General features: G+C 59.5%; 3 protein-coding genes across 3 annotated transcripts in view; 2 read left to right on the forward strand and 1 right to left on the reverse strand.

The window, feature by feature from the left end:
• The window catches only part of VOLCADRAFT_103263 (uncharacterized protein), a gene marked incomplete at both ends in the record, with an annotated part of 8,960 nt that extends 4,648 nt beyond the window's left edge, over positions 1 to 4,312 (reverse strand). Inside the window, 7 exons of the mRNA XM_002947124.1 lie at positions 24 to 175; positions 495 to 641; positions 1,395 to 1,526; positions 1,927 to 2,019; positions 2,175 to 2,554; positions 3,291 to 3,842; positions 4,249 to 4,312. Coding sequence (XP_002947170.1) covers positions 24 to 175; positions 495 to 641; positions 1,395 to 1,526; positions 1,927 to 2,019; positions 2,175 to 2,554; positions 3,291 to 3,842; positions 4,249 to 4,312 — 1,520 coding nt within the window. The remainder of the gene's footprint in view (positions 1 to 23; positions 176 to 494; positions 642 to 1,394; positions 1,527 to 1,926; positions 2,020 to 2,174; positions 2,555 to 3,290; positions 3,843 to 4,248) is intronic.
• Positions 4,313 to 4,673: 361 nt separating this feature from the next.
• VOLCADRAFT_103264 (uncharacterized protein) lies at positions 4,674 to 7,838 on the forward strand (the record flags this gene model as incomplete). The annotated part of the gene is made up of 8 exons (XM_002946993.1): positions 4,674 to 4,812; positions 5,023 to 5,078; positions 5,300 to 5,382; positions 5,722 to 5,911; positions 6,353 to 6,628; positions 6,786 to 6,896; positions 7,336 to 7,491; positions 7,827 to 7,838. The coding sequence occupies 8 exons, from the start codon at positions 4,674 to 4,676 to the stop codon at positions 7,836 to 7,838; spliced, it is 1,023 nt and encodes a 340-aa protein (XP_002947039.1).
• Positions 7,839 to 9,022: 1,184 nt separating this feature from the next.
• On the forward strand, positions 9,023 to 14,632 carry VOLCADRAFT_87261 (uncharacterized protein; the record flags this gene model as incomplete). Its single annotated transcript, XM_002946994.1, has 7 exons — positions 9,023 to 9,464; positions 9,806 to 9,904; positions 10,214 to 10,434; positions 10,921 to 11,958; positions 12,536 to 12,928; positions 14,037 to 14,076; positions 14,544 to 14,632. 7 exons carry the CDS (start codon positions 9,023 to 9,025, stop codon positions 14,630 to 14,632), a joined length of 2,322 nt encoding a protein of 773 aa, XP_002947040.1.
• Between the last annotated feature and the right edge of the window lie 437 nt (positions 14,633 to 15,069).

Below are 15,069 nucleotides of genomic sequence, written 5' to 3' on the forward strand. Positions count from 1 at the left end.
TCACCCCCCCCCACTCCGCGCACCTGAAGTCCAGCTCCACCTCCAGTTTGGCCGCCAGCTCCTCGTACAGCCAGGCTAGTCGGATGTCCGGGAACAGGGCTGAGGCGGCCGCTGCCAGGGCCTTCATGGTGGCCAGGTCGGCGGCCACAGAGCTAGCCAGACCGGGGTACTGGACCTGTAGGTGTTGGGGGGGGGGGGAGACGAACCACACACGATTGAAGCTGCTGCCAGGGCAAGAGAGTATCAAACGTAGAACTGACCGAAAGGCGTCCATGGGGTGTGGGGGTGTGGGGGGTGAGAGGGGGGTTCAGCGGGGCCCACATCCTCACACCCTCATCATGTAAGGCGACTGGGCGGCAAGTCCTACCAAGCCCCCCGATAATACTTCCAATCCATCCGGCACCCCCTTCCACTCCCACACCCGATTCCGCACACATACACACACACACACACACACACACAACCATCTCTCCCCCTTTGCCGGCCCTCCTCACCTTGACCGCGACCTCCCTGCCATCCGCCAGCACCGCCTTGTGCACCTGCGCCAGGGAGGCGGCCGCAGTGGCCCGCCGGCTGAAGGAAGAGAACACGGAGTCCACTCGCTCGGGGCCGCCCAGCTCCCGCTCCAGGGCGCGGCGGACCTGGCGCGTGTGCGGGCGGTTTAGGGTTTTAGTATGGGCTTAGGGTTTTCTAGGATATTTTTGAAGGTAGTTTGTTTTCCGAGCTCTAGGACGGGGGGGTCGAGATAGGATTCCGGGCGCGTGTGGGTAGCCGGGGTTTCCGGGGCGGGTTGGAGGGGAGAAGTGCGGAGGAGGGTTAGGGACTGGGGAGGCGGATAGCTGCCTAGGGAATTTAGGGAAACAGGAAATGCCGCAGTTTAAGGTGGGGTGTTGGTGAGAGTCATGTCCTGAACAGCCTTCACGGCTTTTGCTTCAAGGTGGCCGCCCATAAGAGATGACGCCGGACATACAGACTGCGACAGGAAAAGGCAATGGCGGGAACCGGAGCTGTCAAGGGCCTTACACTACCGCAGTTAGCGCAACAATAAGGCCCACCAGTGGTGAGAGGCGAATTGCGCGGGAATTATGGAGCTGTAAAGCCAATCAAGTAACACATTTTCAAAACTGGCAAGCCGTACTTCTGCCGTACATAATGTAGCTTAGAGGCTATACTAGCTTCGCTGGTGCCGCACCTAAGCTGCAAAGTGGGTCGGCAGGCCCAAAGAGAGGAGCCGTTTTGAAGCCCTCTGGCTCACGGACCCCCTAGAATCCCCCTTTCCCCAGATAGCCCCCGGGCAGCGAAGCCAACCTCAGTGAGCCGCACACGTCCACGTGGCGACAAACACGGGGGAGGCAAACACACACGGCTGTCAGTTCCATTCCAGGGAGCCGTACCACTTTGTACGGATTGGGTACGGCACGGTCCTCCAGCTGTGACAGTACGGTACGGTATTCCCGGGGCACGCCCCCAAACGCCGCTGCAAACTGTCCCGCCTTGACGTACACTCCGCCGTTGCGACGACAGACCTGGCGGGGGATGCAAGGGGGGTTTAGGGGTACGTGGGGTTAGGAGGGAATGACATTTAAACGCGGGAAAAACCCTAACCGTGTCCAGATCACCACTACTCAGAGATCACCATACAACCAAACCGCATCCCATCCCATCCCTTCATCCCTCCATCCAGATTGAATCCCGCCAGGACTACGCGGAGGGCCTTTGCATCCGCAAGTCGCTTCGGACCCGTTTCGTGTCGACACCACCATCACCACCACCACCACCACTAGGAGCCCTTCTCGCTGCACACCCGGACCTCTGAACCCCCCCCTGTCACAGCCCCTCCCCCGCATGTCGAAGTCCCTCACGCGGGCCCCCGCCCCTACCCTGCCGCCCCGGACCGGGTACCTTCCCCCTCCCCCCCCAGCTCACCGCCAGGAGCTGCTTAGCCCAGTAGGTATGCAGCTGGCTGAGGGCCGCCTGGTAGGCCTCGTCGTGCTCCGTGTCGGCGCCGTAGCAGGAGGCCTGGAAATGCGGGTACGTATGTATGTATATATATGCATGTATGTATATATAAATGTACGCATATATGTACGTACGTATGTACGTATGTATACACGTCAGGCCAGGGCGCCGACCCCTACCGGCGCTATCCTCTACTGCCCCCCCCCACCGCCCACCTGAAAGCGCTTGTAGCTCAGGCTAGCCCGAATGGCCCACATAACTGTACGTAACGTCCGTGGAGCTGCCGCCGCCAGCGACGTCGCCGTGTCCGTCGCCGACGCCACTGCCGCCGCGCCGGCGACGAGTGCTGACGTCACAACCAAAAAGTACAGCCGCCGTACAGCGACGACGGCCAGAGCGTGCACTCGCCGTGCCAGCGCCGTGGCATCTGCCGCCGCAGCGGCGGCGCCGCGCGGCAGCATCACCGATGGCGACACACTACCGCCGTACGGAGCGTACGGAAATCCGTACACGTACGCTCCCCGGTATAGTGGGTACGACCCCGCGGAGGAATGCGCGAACTCCGAGTGGCCGCGCAGGAGCGCCATGTAGCGCACTGCGCGAGCGAAAATCACCCGCATTCCTGCCCAGCCCCACTACCCTCCCTCTCCTCAACTAACAATTAACAGAGCGCACAGCAGTACGGTAAACAGCTCCTCCCTAGTGCTGCGCCTTGCTTGTAGCCCCACTCCCTCTCTCTTCCTCTCTCTTTTTCTCTCTCACTCTCAGCTTATAGGAGCCAAGAAGAGAGTGCCGAACGCCGGTTCTCAATCAAGGATCCGCGGGGACCAGAGCCCGGCCCCGTTCCTATGACCTCCTGAGAGGCCCCCCACCTCTCTTTCTGTCTGACAGCTAAGAGGGCGCTAAGAAGAGACGCAACAGCCGCCGCCGTCCGTGTTGCTGCCACAACCCCGCTGGGTCAACAACTTCCCTGTTTGAAGCCCTTCCCAACCCCCGTCCGCCCCCTCCCCGCGCTGCGCAAACCCAGAAAGCTCTTCGTGGGCCCCACGTCCGCACCGCCGGCTCTACGCTTTCCCGGCCACCACTTGCCGCCGCCGCCGTCGCCACTACTACGGCACTGCTGTATGCAGCACACCCTGTCGTACAACTGCCCCTTCCGTGCCCTTCCTGTCCACGTGCCCTCCTCTTCCTCCTCCTCCTCCTCCCGGCGCCGCTGCTCTACTCCGCGTCCGGCAGCACCTCCAGGTCGGCCTCCACCCAGACCAGATGCCTGCGAGGTGGGGGCCCTGCCGCCTGCTGCTGGTGTAGCTGCTCTTCCTCCCCCACGTCACCTCCCTCCTCAGCAGCCTGACGCCCCTGTGGATGCTGCTGCTCCTGCTGCAGGCGCTGTGGTGGCTGTGGAGGCGGCTGCTCTTCCAGCCCCTCTTGCTGCACCTGGGCTGGGGCCTGATTCCTTTGGGCGCGTGCCCCGCCGCCGGCACGCAGCCGTTGAAACTCCGCGCGATCGGCTCCAAAGTCCTCGGCCTCTAAATCGGAAAGCCAGTCGGAGTCAGCCCCCGAGCCTGAGTCTGAATCCGAGCTGGAGAGGAGGGGGATATCAGGGTCCCCGTTGATGGCGTCCGGCGCGGGACGTGGCGGGTGTGGACCCTGTTCCGGCTCAGCGACTGCTTGCTGCTGAGCTGGATGAGGTTCGGGTTGAGGCTGATTACCGACCAGGACTTGCGCTGCGGGCTGTCCCCCCGGAAGGTGCTCAGAAGGGAGGGCAAGCGTGGGATCCGCCTCGCCTGGGCTTTGCGATATGACCTGGGGACCCCGGTGCCAAAGGGGCTCATTGAAGACAAGCTTAAAGGTGTCCTTTAGGTCATGCCTAAATGTGGGATTACCTGCAGCAGCCGAAAACGAGCGATTGCTGGAGGCAGGGATTGCTTGGAGGCGTATAGATTTAACAAAGGCGTGCGCAGTAAGACTTGGGCTGCAATGTTTTTTTGCTGCTCTAGACGGTAATCCTCCATGCTAAAAGTGGCGGGTTCCGGGTGTGACGAGCATCGACCTGGTTTGACGTTGGACAGATGCAAATGAGCTTATACCCATAGAAGGACAAACAACACAAAACAATACCATATGGCCCTACGCTCTACGTATTAGTACGAATCGCCTCCTGGTTAAACACCCCAAAAAGCAACCCAGTCCAGGTCAGCACAATGTCAGCAGCATTCCAGGACTGTTATATTGCAATTCCCTATGCGTTTGATGTTAATTGCGGACTGTGAGGATCACCTACCTGCTCACTCTCCTTCAACTTCGGGAGTCTCTCCGTACGGTATTCGTGCATCGAGTAAGGGTTTGGCCTCATGGAAATATGCCTGAAGCGAGCGATTGCAAACAAGGGCCTCACTTCTTAACGCGTTATGATGTGTTCGGAAGGGACAAACCTAACTACTTGGCTTGGAGGAACCGTGTACCACAGGCGATGATTCGGTCACTGTCCAAGAAACTGTGTCTTTGGTAGGTCCTGATCACAAGGGGGGTTTAAGAATATGAATTAACTTGTCCGTTTAGGGTAGCTCTTTTGCAAACGATCTAGGCCTTTCTGAGCACTCTACTTTCCTTTTACATAACTAGGTGGCCACGACGCCGCCGCAGGCCGGATCTCCTGTAAACCACAGCCACGGCCGTGGGGTCGCCAACACGGGATCTCGGGTCTTCTGATCGCCATGAAGGACCACGCGGTGGGCTCGGGCGCAGGCGAGGTCCCCCGGCCATTCCGTGCCGTACTGGTGACCGGCGCCAGCGGGCTCGTGGGGTCTCACGTGGTGCGGGCGCTGCTGGCGGGGCAGCTGGCGGAGGAGGCGAGTGGGGGCACTGTGTTTCGCTCCCCTGGGCGGGTTCGCCTCTTCGGGTAGTGACCGGGGTGGGGGCCCGGGGGCGCGCTCCATGGGCGCAATGATGGGTTCATGATTTGGGATTGGGTTAGGATGCGGATGAAGGTGAGGATGGGAGGTTCCTGCGTCCTTATCTCCTCCGCTCCCTCCCGCGCCATCTTCATTCCCTCCTCCCCTTAAGGGATTGGAGACAGCGTTGTTGGGTGGAGAGCGGTATCACAAAGGGGTGTCACGATGGTGCGCTGCATGACGGAACCGGCACCCCTAGACATGCGCCAATGCGCTACTTACACGGCTACTACTCCGGCTGGCCGCCAAGCGGCTCTGCATCGCACCCTGAACCCCGGCCGGAACCCCAACCAAAACCTTACTGAAACCCAACCAAAACCTAACTGAAACCTGCCAATACCCAACGGAAACCCAGCCAAAACCTAACCGACCCACTTGCGACACGGCAGGTTCGCTGCCTGACCCGGCAACCCACTCCCGAGCTCCTCCAGCTGGAGAGGGACCATGCGGGCCGGGTGAAGCTATGTATCGGGTGAGCGGCAGGATGAGAAAGGAATTAGTGTGTGTGTGTGTGTGTGTTAGCAAGGACTGGGCTGCATGGCAAAGGAGAGTCAGTGGGTGGTTGTGGGTCCATTGGTCACACCATTGGGGATGTCGGCTCCGCGCCCCGGTCTCCCACCTCGGGCCCCCCGTCTTGGGGATTTCGCGGGAAACCCCGGCAACCCCGCACAGCATAGCACCGCACCCCTTCCGCCTCCCCGGCCTCCTCCGCCCCCTGCGCACCGCCTCCCCGGGTTTTGGCTCCCGCAGTGACGTACCTATAGCTCTTACGCCCTTACGCCCTTCCGGCCCGGTCGTGTACGGCACGCAGCGATATGCTCGGCCCAGCCTGCCGTACAACCGTGGCGCCTCACCTAACCGCTGATGGGGGCTGCGACGGTCTCATCAACTGCGCTGCGCACTACCGCTGGTGGAGCCGCAGTACGGAGATGTACGGCGCTCTAAACGAGGTGGCGGTTTCGGAGCTTATGAAGCTGGCTCTGGAAGCCAAAGTTACACAGGTGGGGATGGCTGCGTGGCTGTGTAGCAGGACCGCATGGAGTAGTGTGGGGGTTTTGTGATCTGAGTTTTGATGTCGCTTCTGGAGGGGAACGTGAAGAACCCCATCTCTGTGTTTGACGAAAGGCCCGAGAGGATAGAGGATAGCCGCTGACCCCGCGAGTTATTATTCCTCTAGGGTTTCACTATCGCCATATTCGTCAACGCGGCTTCTGATCATAAAAAATCACGTGTTGTAAAATTGTGGGATTTCAGAGCTGAGGCATATTCTGACATCCAAACGGTTGCGCAGGTGGACAGAGTGGGCTTTTGTCGCCGTACATTCGGCCTATGGCCCCACGTGTCGCACCACTTCACTCCGCAGGGCTCTGTCTCTCCTCACCGCACCACAAGCTCGCTAACCCCCCCACCCTCATCCACGTCGTACATCACTGCCGTACCAGATCGTACATGTCAGCACCATCCTCGCAATGGGATGCCCTCCCGGTGGCTGGGGCTCCCCCACGCGTCCCCTCCAACCCGACACGCCCCCGGGGCCCACCGCCAGCCTCTACGCACGCAGCAAGGCGGCAGGTGATGCGGCTGTGTTGCGGCTCGCTGCGGAGACCGGGCTGCCTGCGTGTGTGGTGGCGCTGGCATGTGTGGTGGGTGCGGACCGGAGGCTGGTTTCTGGGCCCCAGGACGACGTGATGCGAATTGCGGATTTGGTGCGCGGCAAGGTGGGTGCGAGCTGGTGGCGGAGGTGATGGCGGTGGATAGGGAGGGAGGGAGGGAGGGAGGGAGGGAGGGCCCCCTCACACCCCTTTTACCCCTCTCAACCCCCACACCCCTCACCCGGCTAATGGGCCGGCCCTGCGACCGTTGCCTCCCGTGCAGGTCCCAGCGGCCCTGGGCCATGACACGGTGTTCACCTACATCGGGGTGCGGGACGCTGCCGCAGCCATTGCCGCCGCGCTGCTGCGAGGCCGACCTGGGCGCAGATACCTGGTGCGTGTGTGGCCGTGGGTGAGGTGATCATGCACGGTGACGGGGGCGATGTTTGGCGGCACTACCTGAGAGTCCTAGAACGGGTTTTATAACCCACACATACATACTTGCGAGCTGACCAGGGACTAAGTTGATGCGTCGTTGATCCGCTAGATTTGGTTGGATGCTGGTGGTGAGTTGCCGAACCCAACGAATACATTCTGAAGTCTGATGGGGTGACGGATTAGGGTGCCCCTCTAGCAGGGGAGAGCAGGGACTGCCCCGGGAAAGGGGGCCGCTGGCGAAGTTAACCACCCTGTAACAACATACATACACACACATGCACGCGGTTCAGTTGCGTGTGGGTGCCCAGCCCCGGCTGGCGGCTCATTTCCAAGCGGCCCATCCCGAAGTGATGGTTTGCACACACGTATACTTGTGCACGGACGCCGGTGGGCAGGTGGGCAATCAGAGAATGACGACTGCCGAGTTCTACGACACCCTGGCCCGGCTCAGCGGCACGCCGGCACCCACGTGGAGGGTACCCGTGGGGGTGGCGGCGGCGTGGGCGGCGGCCGCTGCTGGCTGGGCTGCACTGACGGGCGTGGCGCCGCAGGTATGTACGGTTGGGCGGTGCGGGTTGTGTGTGTGTGCGTGTGTGTGGCTCCCGCGGGTGTGGGGGTCTTTTGCGGCCCTGGGCTTGCTCCCTGCTTTCCTGGCCTAGGCCGCGCACCTCTCTCTTTTCTTCCTTTCCTTTCCCTCTCTCGTCCTTTCTCGAGTGTGCGGCACTGCACCAGCAGCAGCAGCAGCAGTAGCTGGCAAAATACAAGTTTCGTACATGTTGTACCATCTGCAAGATGACTCTCTTCCATTTTCCTGTTTGATGTGGGCTGCAAAGGCGCCGCCGGACCTCATCCGTACGGTTGCGTACGGCACGCTCCTCTTCGACAGCTCGTCCAGTGAGGTGGAGCTGGGGTTACAGGTGCCGTACAGATGCATCAGTGAGTCGTTTCGGGAGGCCGTACAATACATCCAGGAACATGACAGGCAGCAGGCACAGGGGCAGCCGCCCGCGCAACAGCAGCAGCCGCGCCAGGAGCAGAGGCCACTGCCACCACCGTCGCTGCAGCCGCAGCTGTAGCAGCAGCTGTAGCAGCAGTAGCAGCAGCAGTAGTAATAGCACTGAAATAGCAGCCAGGGACTTGGGCAGGGCGACCTGAAGGTGTTAATTAAGATGGTCCGACATGGTTGTGAAGATATTCATCGACCTGGATGTGCTGTTTGCATTTTGTAATTGTTGTGTTAGTTGGGGAAACTAGCGGCTGAGGGATGTTCGGATGATAGTGGTCCCGGTGTATCATAGAATCCTAACTTATTTGCAAATGAAGGGGTCAACGACTGCTACCTCGGATTTTGCGGTGAATGGACAGGGGGCCGTGGGACGCCGTGGGGTAGAGCGGTGTGAGTTTTGTGCATAAGTGTGCATAGGTGTTTGAGCACACGAGGATAGGCCTGAAGCGTGTGGTGTGGGACCTTAGCTGCGTGACTCTCTAGTGTTGCACGACGACGACGACGTTTGTGTTACAAGCTTCGAGCTTGTACGGTCCAAACGAGCCAAGAGGCTCATGAACCGCCGAACTGGAAACAAAAACATATAAAGGTAGTAAATTAACCTTACTGTACAAACATATTTAATCATCAATAAATTGTAACCTGCATCTTCTGATATGATCCAAAACATGTGCTAGTCCGCGTGCACTCTTTCGTCCGTGTTGCACTCTTTCGTTCGTTCGTTTGCGCGTCATATTCACGACTAACCACCAAGTCGCAATCTGCGCAGCTGTGCGTCGTTTTGCTTACGTTACAAGTTGAGCAACTGTAATAATGCAATACCTATTTATGTATAATTATAACATACCTTCGTTCATTTGCGTTCGTATTACTACACAATGGCGGAACCCCAGTAGGGACTCTCGTTATCGGTTTTGAAGATTACATTAGCAATATGTAACACAGAAAATACAATTGTGTCAGGATATCGAGCCACAACATACTGTCCTGCAGGGAGCGGTTGGAGATTACTCAACTGATGGCCTGAACAGCCGCAGCTCGAACAAAGCAATTTACGAGCAAAACAGTGCCTAAGTATGATCTACGCAGCTATCGTGGGCACGGCTGCGCGGCTGCTGCTCGCCTGGAGCGGTGTCGGAGCTTTCCTTGCATGGCGCATCGAGGTGTCCACAGCAGCAAACAGCAACCTGGAGCTCCGTGAGGGCCTTGCTTTGCTACGCCTTGGCATATCACCCTACACTGGCTCGTCCTGCCGTACACCGCCCCTAGGGCTGTGGCTGTACGGCGCTCTGGCTGACCACGACTTTCTCTACGTGCTGCCCAACACTCTTCTCGACCTCCTGGCAGCGTCGCTACTCTACCTTCTGGCCATGGACTTGCTCTCCGGTCCAAGGCGTGTCACAGACGAAAGCCGTGCGACACGCGTCGTCACAGGGGCTGTACAAGACCCGGATAGGCGGGCCGCCGCTGCTGGCGTCGGTATCGGCGTGGAGCCGAGTTGCGAGTCCTCCTCTGGAGGTGAGAGCTGACCGCAGGGCTGCTGCGCCGGCCTCCTCGGTCTTCGCGCCCGCTGTGCCGTGTTTTGTGCTTCCTGGTTGCACAGTGGATGGAAAGCTCACAGCCGGGGGACGGACGGGGACAGCCGCGCGTGACGCTCCGCGTGACACCCCACGTGTGCTAGCACCCCTGCTCTCTACCTCCCTTCCCGTTGGTGGTAGATTTGTTGCTGCCACACCCGCAAGCCGTGGCTCTCCTCTGCCCCCTCCTCTCCTCTGCCCCCTCCTCTCCTCTGCCCCCTCCTCTCCTCTGCCCCCTCCTCTCCTCTGCCCCCTCCTCTCCTCTGCCCCCTCCTCTCCCAGCATATGGTCACAGCAGCGCCACTAACGGCCCGTTTGCATTCCTCTTACAACCCACAGCAACCCCTAACCGTTACTACCCGTCGTGCGGCTCCCCTCCCAGTAGGGAAACCCCGGACAGAGCCGTCCTCTGTAGTGGGATCTGTAGCGGGATGTTGGAGTCAGTGGAGCCAGTGGAGGAGCTGTGAAGTGATAGGGGGGAGATATGGGTATGGGGGGTATGGGGGACCCTTCCGCACTTAAAAACTTACAGCTAGCACCTCACCTCACCAGTGCGGTCACCTCATCTTTCGTCACCTCACCAGTGCCTTCACCCACCATTACCCGCCGTCAACACGTACCGTCTTGTGTTTGCGTCCTTACCTGGGTCGTTATCTGGCTCGTTCTCTGTGCTGTTGCCTTCCGTCCCAGGTCCAGGCAGAGGCCTCCGTTCCGCCCTGCCGTCCGCCCTGGTCTGGACCTACCTCCTCAACCCCTTCACCCTGGCGGCCGCTGCGGGGGGTACGACATCTCCCCTCGAGAACCTGGCGGTTGTGGCAGCGCTGTACGGCGCCTGTAAGGCACGGCCCGGGCTGGCGGCACTGGGCCTGGCGGTGTCGACGTACATGAGCCTGCATTCGGCGGTGCTGCTGGTGAGAGTTGGGTGGGTGAGGCGGCGGCCCGGGGGTTGAGGATCTGATTGTAGAGGCTTGGCCTGATGTTTCGACAATAATGATGATGATCAACAAGGTGTGGATCTCTTTCTTTTCTGTTCTAATGAAGGGCTCTACTGGGAGCCGCACCAGCAGCTGCTACCACAGCAAGCAAGGGCTTCGGTCCTTTTTCAGCCCACCCGCCTACCCACCTACCCACCCACCTAGCCACTTTTAGCCACCCACCTTCCCAAGCGGTGCAGTGAATAATCGACCTGCTGAGCACCCGAGCTCTGGAGGCTTACCGCAGACTTGCTCGCATGAACCATGACCAAGAGCAGGTTCTTCCCCCGCACAGCACAACCTAGATCACCGCACGCACGTAGGTCCCAAATCGTCTCTTGTGACTGGGAATCGTGTTTATTGTGAAGCGGCGTTATGACCTCTGCGGGTTTGTTTTTACTCTCTGCTACTCTCGTTCCGCAGCTCCCAGTCGCGTGTCTGCTGTCGTACGGGCCGGAGGACGTGGCCACCCCGCTGTGCGTGCTCCAGCGGAAAGTATGTCGTACAACAGCTGACGGTTGTGGCGGCGGCGGTGGCGACGGCGTTGGCGGCGGTGTGGCTCCCGGGGGACGCGTTCGTGCCGACGGCAGCGACGGCGTAATGGGCTCCTCGGGCCAGGTGGACGCGGGTTGTGGGCCAGCTGGGGGCCATTTCGAAGGTCAGGAGAAACAGCAGCAGCAGCAGCAGCAGCACCTGCGAAAGGGTAGGCGAAAGCAAGCAGGGACTGTAAATGTTAGAGAAGGCTGGAGGGCGGCGGAGGAGGAGGACGAGCAGGAGGAGGCGGACGAGCCTGCAGTCAGTAAAGGGACCGACAGGAAGTCCGCTGCAGGTGCCAGGTCGTCAGAAGCCATCGCAGCTGCCGCAACGGTTGAAGAAGCAGAAACCGACAATGATGGTGATGACGATGATGCAAGAGGACTCCTCCGCAGAAATGGGGGAGGAGAAGCAAGGCGTCAGCAAGACATATTGGCGCGGTCGGCCTCGATATCACCGGGGCCTAAGTGTTCGAGCCCACCCTCATGCCCAGATCAGGGACGTCGGAAGCGGCTGCTGCCGCCGCCACCGCGTCCGCCGCGGCTGCTCCCCTGGAGACAGCTGCTGCATTGTACGGCGTTGACGATGGCTGTTCTGGCGTTCCTGGTCGCTGCATCTGATCTGTTCCTGCTGTTGGTTCCGCCGCCACCGGGCATCGTGGTAACTTCTGACGGCAGCGGCGCCGGCGGCGGCAGCAGCAGCCGCGCGGCAAAGACGTGTATCCTAGGCGCCGCGGAGCAGCTGATGGCCCGTCAGTCGCCCGGCCCAGAAGCGGAGGCGGGCGCGGCGCTGCTGCGCGCTGCTGGTAGCTCTCTGGCCGCCTGCTGGGCTGTACGGGTGTACGGCAGCCAGATCTTGTTGGACGACGCGACGCCCAACGTGGGCCAGTGGTGGTATCTCTCCATGGAGGTCTTCAACGACGCCAAGGTGCCGTCGGACTAGACAACGGGATGAAAAACGACGCCAACGTAGCCTGGTGTCATAGGAAAGGGGGGGGGACTGAAGGGAGCGACATGGAGTCCAACCAAAGGCTCGCACCATATATGATGTGTGAAACAGGGGGGTATATCTTCACCCGTGGCAGCTACCCTGCGAAACCCTGCCTTCCCCGGTATTTCGGGGCACCCTCATCCAGTCACCCTAATCAACTTCTCAGTGGATCGCTCAGGTTCCGCACCCACCACCAGCATCCAACGGAATCTGCCGGGTCGACAGCGGCCCAACTCCATTCCTGGTTGGCTCGCAGGTTAACTTAACCACATATATGTGTTGCTGCTTACCTGCAGCCCGGCTACCTGCCGGCAAGCAGTGTCCCTCCTGGGAGCCCCCGCGTGGCCGGTCGGGCCCACTGGCTGGGCTTCCTAACCAATGCCTGCGTTCGTCCACGCCACTTGGTTTTATTAGTTGTGGCTGTGCCGGTCCTCACTCGTGCCCCGCTGGCTTATCCTCACCCATCACCTTCCGGCCTTACACCCGTCCCCACCTGACCCATGGGTCCGTACAGGCCTACCTCCGAATCCTGGCGCATTCGCTGCTCTTCGCCCTGGCGCCGCCACTCGCCAAGCGGCTGGGCGTGCGCCGCCCCCTTGCGCTCTTCCTGATCCAGTTGCTCTGCCTTGGCTTCAACAAACCCTACCCTTCCGTCGCCGACCTAGGCCTGGCGGCGCCGATGCTGCTACTGCTAGGTCGGCAGCAGCTGGCGGCGGCGCGGCTGCGGCTGCTATTGCCGGCCAGCCTGCTGCTGCTGTGCGTGCTGGGCCCCGCTATGCAGAACATGTGGCTGTCATATGAGAGCGCCAACAGTAATTTCTTCTACTCGATCACGTTGTTGTACGGCGTTTGGCAGGTCGTACTGCTGGGCCATGTATTAGGTCTGACTTTGTGGATGGATCGGGTGGTGAGGGGAAAGGAGCCACTGACTGACTTGGCTTCCCTCCCGGTGGGAAGTTGACGATAAGATATGACTGGACGAGCGGTAACGGACGAGCTCCGCGCGTTGCTAAAAGCTATGTGCTGTCCGGTCCTGACGAGGGTTCGATGTCAGGAGGGTCCCGAGGTCCAGGATTCAAAAGGAGAACTTACTGACGCGAAGACTTACTGACGCGTGTTCTTCAGTTTTCGGGAATGCTTTTCTGCACCTTTCCTGAGGCGGAGGGAGCAGTTTGGAACGTATATGGGGCCATGGAGTGATATGTCCGCCTGTGGCGACAAAGAGCGTGTGTGTGTATGTGTATGTATGTTACAGGGTGGTTAAGCTTCACCAGCGGCCTCCTTTCCCGAGGCAGTCCCTGCTCTCCCCTGCGAGAGGGGCACCCTAATCCATTCAACCCATCCGCTTTTAGAATGTATTCGTTGGGTTCAGCAACTCACCAGCAGCATCCAATCAAATCTAGCGGATCAACGGCGCCTCAACTTAGTTCCTGGTCAGCTCGCAAGTTGATATTATCACGTCCTACACCGTCCACAAGATGAGGGGCCACTTCCCATTTCAACACTCCTTAAACACCCGAGGAGTCGGCAGGCGGATATGAACCCGGACACTCCGGGAGCAGAAGTCAGGCCTTAACCTCTGCCAGCCGCCTGCCTATAAGATGTATTGTCATGTACTGAACGTGCTGTGCATGCCGTATACGTACTGCCCCGTTGCATCGCAGCAGTTCGGAATGAAGGTGGTGTGTATGTCTGTGTGCGCGCGCCTTACGATGTCCAGGCCAGTCTAGTCCTTGCCTTCCCTGACAGAGAGACAAACCCGCATGGCAGGTAATCGAATACCACACGACGTCGATCCGAAAGAAGGACTATCTCCCGTGAATAGCACAATGGTGCGAAATGCTGTGCGGACACAGAGTACCTGCACCGCGTGCGCAATGTACTGGTCGCCATGACCAGCAGTGTCCGTCAGCAACCAGCCGGAGGTGCCCTAGAACGGTTAATATAGCCATTATTGTGGCGCCGAGTGAGGACGTTGCCGTCCTCTCCTCCGGGCCTTCACTAAAGGCATGCAGCTCATCCTCGACATCCAGACCGCAGTCATGAAGACCGCAGGTACGCTCGCGGCCTTTAGACCTGTTAGTTGACTTCCAGTTCCCAAGAACCTGATCTGAAACGCATGCGCACCAGGTGCACTGGCCCCGGCAACACAGCCCTGGTGTGCGCCAGCCACAGCACCCACCAGCCGTGCGCCCTTACTATTAGGAGATGCTCCCATCCAGTTACAGATACCCGCATATACCCTTCATAACCCCATATCTCCGGGGGGAAACCCCCCTCGGGTCGACTATGTCAGCACACGTTCACCTCGCATCGAACCGCTTTTTAGAGAACCCTTCAAGAATATCACCAACAGGCAGTTTGGCGGAAGCATAATAAGCAACCAAATCCCTGTCGGCTCTGTAGGCTCCCAGGGGATTTGCACCGTTGCAGTCGGGACTACCGCACAGGGGGCCCCAAGCAGTAGCCGCAGCAGCAGTAGCCGGGTCCTCAGCTGATGAGCGACCTGCTGCTGTTGACAGCTGGCGGGGGAGTACGTAGCGGTGCGTGCGTGGTGCTGGTTCCGTGTGTTGGTGTCCCGAACACATGGATCCAGCACGCAATTGCCTAAATAATAGTAGTAGCGGCTCTTAATTTGGCTACTTCCTTATCAGGACCAACTATCATCGGAAGCACATCTGCAACAGACGTCCATATGGGTTTATCCATGTTCTTCGCGACTACACAAGGTGACATGCATCATGGTACAGAGTCGAAAAGTGTAATCGGCAGCAGTTACTAGGTCGTCTGGGTACGAAACTGTACGAAAGGAGGTCTTGGATAGGTTGACTGATCAATCCGGAAATACTTCATGAACCATTTACCATGCCCTCTCGTGCCGGACGATCGACTGGCACGGAACGTCCGATAGGTACAGTCTCTAGTGCACGGCAAATGGTCCCGATCAAAAAATCGTGCCGATCGAACGAATCGGAGCGATCGAGTGATTCGGACCGAACAAGCAGACACCGGATCGGTCGGCGATACGGTTCCGCAAGTCGCGGTGTA

Source organism: Volvox carteri, assembly GCF_000143455.1.
Source record: "Volvox carteri f. nagariensis unplaced genomic scaffold VOLCAscaffold_5, whole genome shotgun sequence".
Classification (NCBI taxonomy): Eukaryota; Viridiplantae; Chlorophyta; class Chlorophyceae; order Chlamydomonadales; family Volvocaceae; genus Volvox; species Volvox carteri.